Genomic DNA, 7500 nt, shown 5'->3' with positions numbered 1-7500 from the left:
ACAGAGTTACATGTAATAAACCCATTTTTGCAGCGCATGAGGGAGAGGAAGTGACGTCAGCACGCCGTGACGCCTCTGTGAAGTGACTGATTCGGGATCGGGACTGGGGTCTCTCTGTGATGGATTGATTGGTGTGTGTGTGTGTGTGTGATCAGTGCAGTGCTTTGAGAGGAAGAGAGTGATTCAGATGGAGGAAAGACTGATGCTCTCACGCTCTCAGAGAGAAGAGTCTGCCACACAGATGTGCACATGTCTCTCTGACAGCTCCAGGTGTTCATGTGTGTCATGCAATCCCACAATCCCCTCCGGCGGGATGCAGCTGTGGACTGAAGTTCAGCAGCACCTGAGGCTCTCCTGTCACACACCTCTGAGACTCTGCTGTTGTTAGTGTCCTCCTCTCGTGCACGAGCACAGACTGTGTGCGCGCTCGTGTCTCTGGAGCTGAAGGATGCCTCTGATCCTCCTTTACTGTAATGTGTGTTGAGGTCTGTTGGTGGCGCTACAGACGCATTCATCCTCCTGCTGCATTTCATCCTTTCATTGAGGATTCTTCAACCCGTTTGAATGAATCAATCTTCGAGGGGAATCACGTGCACGTGCACGGAGAGAATCGATGCACAGTCAAAATCTGAGGAAGACATTTAACTCTCAAAACCTCAAAAAAAAAAAAAATCGCTTCTTGAGCATAATGAACGAAATCCCCGATCATCATCATCATCATCATCATCATCATCGTCACTGAAGCCGTGTGTGCTTGACCTCTGCTCGATTGCATTCACACCTGAACGCGTTAACATCGGCGGGGCATGTTGTCACAACGAAAGTCGCTTGAAAAAAAACCCCATTAAAATACTCTATAAACCTCAGATCTCGTCTGCGCTAGAAATATTTAATGGATTACCAGATCAGCAAGAAATGATGAAATACAAAAAATGCCAAAGCTAATGTAATTATAGAAACAATCCGTAGTTCTATTCATTCAGTGCACTCTCTCTCTCTCTCTCTCTCTCTCAGTCTCTCTCTCTCTCTCTCTCTCTCTCTCTCTGTCTCAGTCTCTCTCTCTCTCTCTCTCTCTCTCTCTCAGTCTCTCTCTCTCTCTCAGATCTCTCTCTCTCTCTCTCTCTCTCTGTCTCAGTCTCTCTCTCTCTCTCTCTCAGTCTCTCTCTCTCTCTCAGATCTCTCTCTCTCTCTCTCTCTCTCAGTCTCTCTCTCTCTCTCTCTCTCTCTCAGTCTCTCTCTCAGTCTCTCTCTCAGTCTCTCTCTCTCTCTCTCTGTCTCAGTCTCTCTCTCTCTCTCTCTCTCTCTCTCTCTCAGTCTCTCTCTCTCTCTCAGATCTCTCTCTCTCTCTCTCTCTCTCTGTCTCAGTCTCTCTCTCTCTCTCTCTCAGTCTCTCTCTCTCTCTCAGATCTCTCTCTCTCTCTCTCTCTCTCAGTCTCTCTCTCTCTCTCTCTCTCTCTCAGTCTCTCTCTCTCTCTCTCATAATAGCCGTGCACAGTTCCCGGGCACTCAGAGAGGTCGGACAGCTGTCGAGCACACACACACATACACACACACACACACCCGTGTGCTCTTCTCGGATCATCTGGACCCGCTCGGTGTCGGAGTCCTTCTTCGGTCATGAGGGACGCATCGGCACCGGAGCCGGCGCTCGCGCACACACCCGATGGCGACCCGTGAGCGCGCCGGGACTCAGCATGCCCAACCGAACCGTGTCCGAGCCGCGGGAGACGCTGGCGCGTGCGCTCACCGGCTGCCTGCTGTGCGCCTTGATCCTCTGGACTCTGTTCGGGAACATCCTGGTGTGCGCCACCGTGCTGCGCTTCCGCCACCTGCGCACCAAAGTCACGAACATCTTCATCGTGTCGCTGGCCGTGTCGGACCTGCTGGTGGCCGTGCTCGTGATGCCGTGGAAGGCGGTGGCGGAGGTGGCCGGTTTCTGGCCGTTCGGCGCGTTCTGCGACATCTGGGTGGCGTTTGACATCATGTGCTCCACCGCGTCCATCCTGAACCTGTGCGTGATCAGCGTGGACCGCTACTGGGCCATCAGCAGCCCGTTCCGCTACGAGCGCAAGATGACCCCGCGCGTGGCCTTCGTGATGATCGGCGCGGCGTGGACTCTCTCGGTGCTCATCTCGTTCATCCCGGTGCAGCTGGACTGGCACAAGGCCGCCGCGGAGCCCAACGCCACCGACGCGGACAGCTGCGACTCGAGCCTGAGCCGAGAGTACGCCATCTCCTCGTCCCTCATCAGCTTCTACATTCCCGTGGCGATCATGATCGTCACCTACACGCGCATCTACCGGATCGCGCAGATCCAGATCCGGAGGATCGCCTCTCTGGAGCGCGCCGCCGAGCACGCGCAGAGCTGCCGGACGAACCGGCTCGCGTGCCAACACCACAGCAGCCTGAAGACGTCCATCAACCGCGAGACCAAAGTCCTGAAGACGCTGTCCATCATCATGGGGGTGTTCGTGTGCTGCTGGCTGCCGTTCTTCGTGCTCAACTGCGTGGTTCCGTTCTGCCACCGGGAGCCGTCCGCGGGTCCGCCGTGCGTCAGCGACACCACCTTCGACGTGTTCGTGTGGTTCGGCTGGACCAACTCGTCCCTGAACCCCGTCATCTACGCCTTCAACGCGGAGTTCCGCAAGGGCTTCTCCAGCCTGCTGGGCTGCCGGAACCGGTGCCGGACCCCGGTGGAGACGGTGAACATCAGCAACGAGCTCGTGTCCTACAACCAGGACACGCTGTTTCACAGAGAGGTGGCGAGCGCATACGTCAACATCATCCCGAACGAGGTGGACGACGCGTTCGACCGGATCTCGCAGCTCTCGCGGGACAACGAGGACTCTGTGTGCGAGCTGGAGTGCGAGGCGGACGGGGCGTTCACGCCGAACGGCGTCCACTGACCGCGAGCACGGGGCTGGAGTGTTTCTGAAAGATGCCCGTGTGTCCCGCGTGCAGATGCTGTCACGTGACCGCGCCGCTGTTTCACCCGGTGAGTCCCGTTATCGCGCGCAGCTGCCTCCGGTTACAGTGCCTACAGATGAACGAACACCTCTCCAGAGCAGCTGCTGAGTCAGTCTGTAGCAGTGTCATGATTCAGATCAGTTCTCCATACTGAAACACAGCTCACACTCAGACTCTGGCTAATGTTCCGGCAATGTTCTCTCAAAGTTACGAGCAAACGTTCTTCCAGTGACGTTAACAGAACGTTCTGATCTGCTCTTTAATAACGCTCTCTAAGCGTTCGCACGAAAACATTTAGACATCATTCACGCAACGTTTCAGTTGGACGTTCATCTAATGTTTTGTAATGTTGCTACTTGTTTCAGAACATTCCTTCACATTTGCTCAACCAGCAGAAACTCTAAGTTTTCTTTTGAACATTCAGAAATAACGTTTTCATAATTTAACCGAAACGTTATAAAAACATCAGAAGTTCTGCTAGCAGCAGCTCTACAGAAGATAAGAGTCATTATTCAGATCAGAGTCAAACCAATATTAGTCAATATTAAATGTGTTTTAAACCTCAGGCCATGCAAACATGAAAACAACCCAAAGAAATGATCAGCATTAATTATCCTGTGATTAATAAACCATACCTGAACTCAGAATAACATTATTCTGTCACTCATACATGGAGAAACTTGAATTCCGGTCAGTGATTTATGCAGCGTGTGATGTTCATGTTCCGTATTTTCAGACTTGTTTTCCAGTGATAACATCTAAACATCCTGAAAACGACACATTTACTGGAGAAGTGAAATAACAAGATATTTAGCCTTGTTTTCTGAAAAACTGACAAACACTAAGAAAGTTTACAGATATCTGCGAGTGCGGTCAGAAAAATCAGTTTAATTCAAAGTGAAAACTATATTTTTTTCTGACCCCACTGACAGATATTTTCTTGTTTTAAGCAAAAATTCACTTTTTTTCTGAAATGAGGACTGACTTAAGTTGCTATTTGAGAGTGTTACTATATTTACAGCATTGTTTTAGTATCACTGAGATACTATTATAATTGTCATTTATATATTTTTATTGTAATTGTTGTGTGTTTTGTACTTAATTTTTTTGTTTAGTTTATATTTTAGCATGTCAATTTAAACAAAATTTTAATTATGTAAACTATCTCAAATAAGACTTGTAGTATTTAGGGTTTATTTATTTACGTTTAACATTGATGTTATTTCAAGTTACAGAACTTTTATCATTTAATCAATAATCACGATATCTTGTTTCTCCAGTAAATGTATTGAAAAATACTAATACTAATACAGAGTGTGTGTATGTGTGTGTATGTGTGTGTGTGTTTGAGTGTGTGTGTGTGTGTGTGTGTGTTTGAGTGTGTGTGTGTGTTTGAGTGTGTGTGTGTGTTTGTGTGTGTGTGTGTGTGTGTGTGTGTGTGTGTGTGTGTGTGTGTGTGTTTGAGTGTGTGTGTGTGTGTGTGTGTGTTTGAGTGTGTGTGTGTGTATGTGTGTGAGTGAGTGTGTGTGTTTGAGTGTGTGCGTGTATGTGTGTGTGTGAGTGAGTGAGTGTGTGTGTGTGTGTGTTTGAGTGTATGTGTGTGTGAGTGAGTGTGTGTGTGAGAGTGTGTGTGTGTGTTTGAGTGTATGTGTGAGTGAGTGTGTGTGTGTGTGAGTGAGTGTGTGTGTGTGAGTGTGTGTGTGTGTGTGTGTGTATGTGTGAGTGTGTGTGTGTATCATATCAGGACACAGCTCTGTATAATGTCATGGGTATGACACAGGTATTACAAGGAGAGGGTGACTTATGAGCACATAACCCATGTCCCCATTTTTCAAAACACTTATAAATCATACAGAATGAGTTTTTTTGAGAAAGTAAAAATGCACAAAGTTTCCTGTGAGGGTTAGGGTTAGGTGTAGGGTTGGTGAAGGGACATAGAATATACAGTTTGTACAGAATAAAAACCATTACACCTATGGGATGAACACACTTTACACAAAAACTAACGTGTGTGTGTGTGTGTGTGTGTGTGTATGTGTGTGTGAGTTTGTGTGTTACTTAACAAACCTTAATATGTTAAGTAATTCTCCAGTAAATGTGTCTTGATTTCAGGAAGTTTAGACGTTTGCACTGGAAAACAGGACCAGTATTCCCACCATGCTTCTTCCAGTGTTGTGCCTCACGTATAATCATCTAGAAGTCAAAGTTTCCTGCTCATGTTTGGAACACATAATTACAATATTTCTGACTCCACTAGAATGAAAGGTCAGTGCAATATTGAAGTGTTGCTCATTTGTGATCTGACCACAGCCGCACTCATGGATCCTCTGTGGACTGTCATCATCTTCATCATCCTCCTCCTCTGTGACTCAAACCAGCCGGAGAGATTCTACAGCCTTATTCCTTCAGTGATCAGCCTTACACTGAGCACAGCCTGCGAGCCGGACTCCTCAGTGTCATCACAGCTTCACTCTCTTCTCATGCACTTATGTGTTTGATCATGGAGCTGTAAAGTGTCGTCTGATGAATGAACGGGCCGCTGGGGTTCTGGAGGTCCAGTGCTGTTCTCGTGTGCTGTGTGATGGTGAATGTCTGAAGAGCACATTAATGTTGTGATGCTTCATTGTGTTTTATTAATGTAATGTTTATTGTTTACAAAAGCAAAGCCTGTAGATTCACTGTAATGAGCTGTAAACTGTGAACAGTGACTCTTAGTGAGTGTGTGTGTGTGTGTGTTTGTGGATGATGTTTTTCTCTGTCACATACACAGACACACACACATGAATGTACACTAAAAGTCATGACCACAGATGTTTTTTAATTAAATGACCATTAAATGACCATATTTTGTGCTTGCAGGTGTGTGTGTGTGTTCACTGGCAAGTTCTCTGTCTGGTCAGTGTTTCTTCTGGTCATTGTTACATAAGCCATAATGTAGACATATTTTTGAGATGGAAAAATGCAGTTTTACAAATGCTAGAAATGTTGCTTTCTAAGGAAAGATTGCGATCAAATAGCACACCTAGGTTCCTAACTGATGACGAAGAATTGACAGAGCAACCATCAAGTCTTAGACAGTGTTCTAGGTTATTACAAGCAGAGTTTTTAGGTCCTATAATAACACCTCTGTTTTTTCAGAATTAGCAGTAAGAAATTACTCGTCATCCAGTTTTTTATATCAACTATGCATTCCATTAGTTTTTCAAATTGTTGTGTTTCACCGGGCCGCGAAGAAATATAGAGCTGAGTATCATCAGCATAACAGTGAAAGCTAACACCATGTTTCCTGATGATATCTCCCAAGGGTAACATATAAAGCGTGAAGAGTAGCGGCCCTAGTACTGAGCCTTGAGGTACTCCATACTGCACTTGTGATCGATATGCGTGTGTGTGTGTGTGTGTGTGTGTGAGAGAGAGAGATTCAGCAGAGTATGATCTGATGCAGTCTGTCTCTCAGTGACTGTGATATATAATCCTCCAGACTGAAATAATCCAGGACTTCAGCTCCTCACATCAGTCTCATTAATCTCAGACGGGCCACTGGACAGAGTTTTGTTCAGACGTCTGCGGTGTGTCACTTGACTCAGTTCCAGTTGTTTCTGGAGAAACTCTATGTAACTTCCTCATTGTTTTTAATGAAAAGTGTAAACATGATCACATCTGAGAAAAGTCGCTGGATCTGTCAGTTTTTGAGGTTAATGAAAAACATTTCAGGTGAAACCAGTGATGCTCAGTTTAGAGGTTTTGCTCTGTTTTCTCTAAATCACTTCTCTTCTTTCAGTCTAGTGTACAGAAAACATCCAGTTCAAGTGTTGCTTTTATTGCACTTCATCTATTCACATCTGTAGATTTCAATCTTTAAAGAGTTTTTCTCTTATAAACAGCAAACACTGCTGTTTTATTCCTCTCTATATTCTGAAGGTTTGTTCATATTATTATTGCATTATATTATTACATTGTTGTCTGCTGTTATCAATGCCACAATCAAACCTACAGCATTGGTTTAATGCATTTAAAGTAGCACTGCTTTGTTTACAGCGGTAACCAAGGAAACACATCAAAATTGGAATTGGAAAATTTAATTGGTATTTAAAATTTCGGTGTCATAAGCTTCTCTATTAGATTAACAGGTCAAAAACAATGATAACAGCAGCAATTTTGTTTTTATTTCAAATGTTTTTTTTTTTGTGACAATTCCAGAGAATTTTTTTTTTTTTTGTGACAAGGCCAGATTTTGGCAATATTTTACCCTGTTCAAAGCCTATGAACAGATATTTTTTTCTTGTGTTATACATAAACTCACATAATTTTTATATTTTTTAACAGAAAGACCTTTCCAGTAAATGTGTGTTGATTTTTTGAATATTTAGATATTTGCACTGAAAATCAAGACAGAAGCACTGAGGAGGAACTGATCTCTGATCAGTGCTGAATCCATGATTTCTTCATTAGGGAGGATGTGGAGGCGTGTGAATCCTTCATTAGATTGTGTAACAGAGCGCTCTGGAGAAGACTGCAATCACTGGATTACTG

At 45.1% G+C, this 7500-nt stretch overlaps 2 protein-coding genes across 2 annotated transcripts in view; both read left to right on the top strand.

Annotated features, from left to right (window-relative positions):
* LOC128027440 (cytokine-like protein 1) overlaps positions 1-7500 on the top strand; it is a 139641-nt gene that overhangs the window by 97492 nt on the left and 34649 nt on the right. The window lies entirely within an intron of this gene.
* On the top strand, positions 1506-5819 carry drd5a (dopamine receptor D5a). The gene has a single exon (XM_052615054.1). The coding sequence runs from the start codon at positions 1695-1697 to the stop codon at positions 2904-2906; it is 1212 nt and encodes a 403-aa protein (XP_052471014.1). The 5' UTR covers positions 1506-1694; the 3' UTR covers positions 2907-5819.

The sequence above is a fragment of the Carassius gibelio genome, chromosome A14 (genome assembly GCF_023724105.1).
Source record: "Carassius gibelio isolate Cgi1373 ecotype wild population from Czech Republic chromosome A14, carGib1.2-hapl.c, whole genome shotgun sequence".
Taxonomy (NCBI): domain Eukaryota; kingdom Metazoa; phylum Chordata; class Actinopteri; order Cypriniformes; family Cyprinidae; genus Carassius; species Carassius gibelio.
The sequence above is the reverse complement of the archived record's forward strand: the minus strand, read 5'-3'. Positions and strand labels throughout refer to the sequence as shown.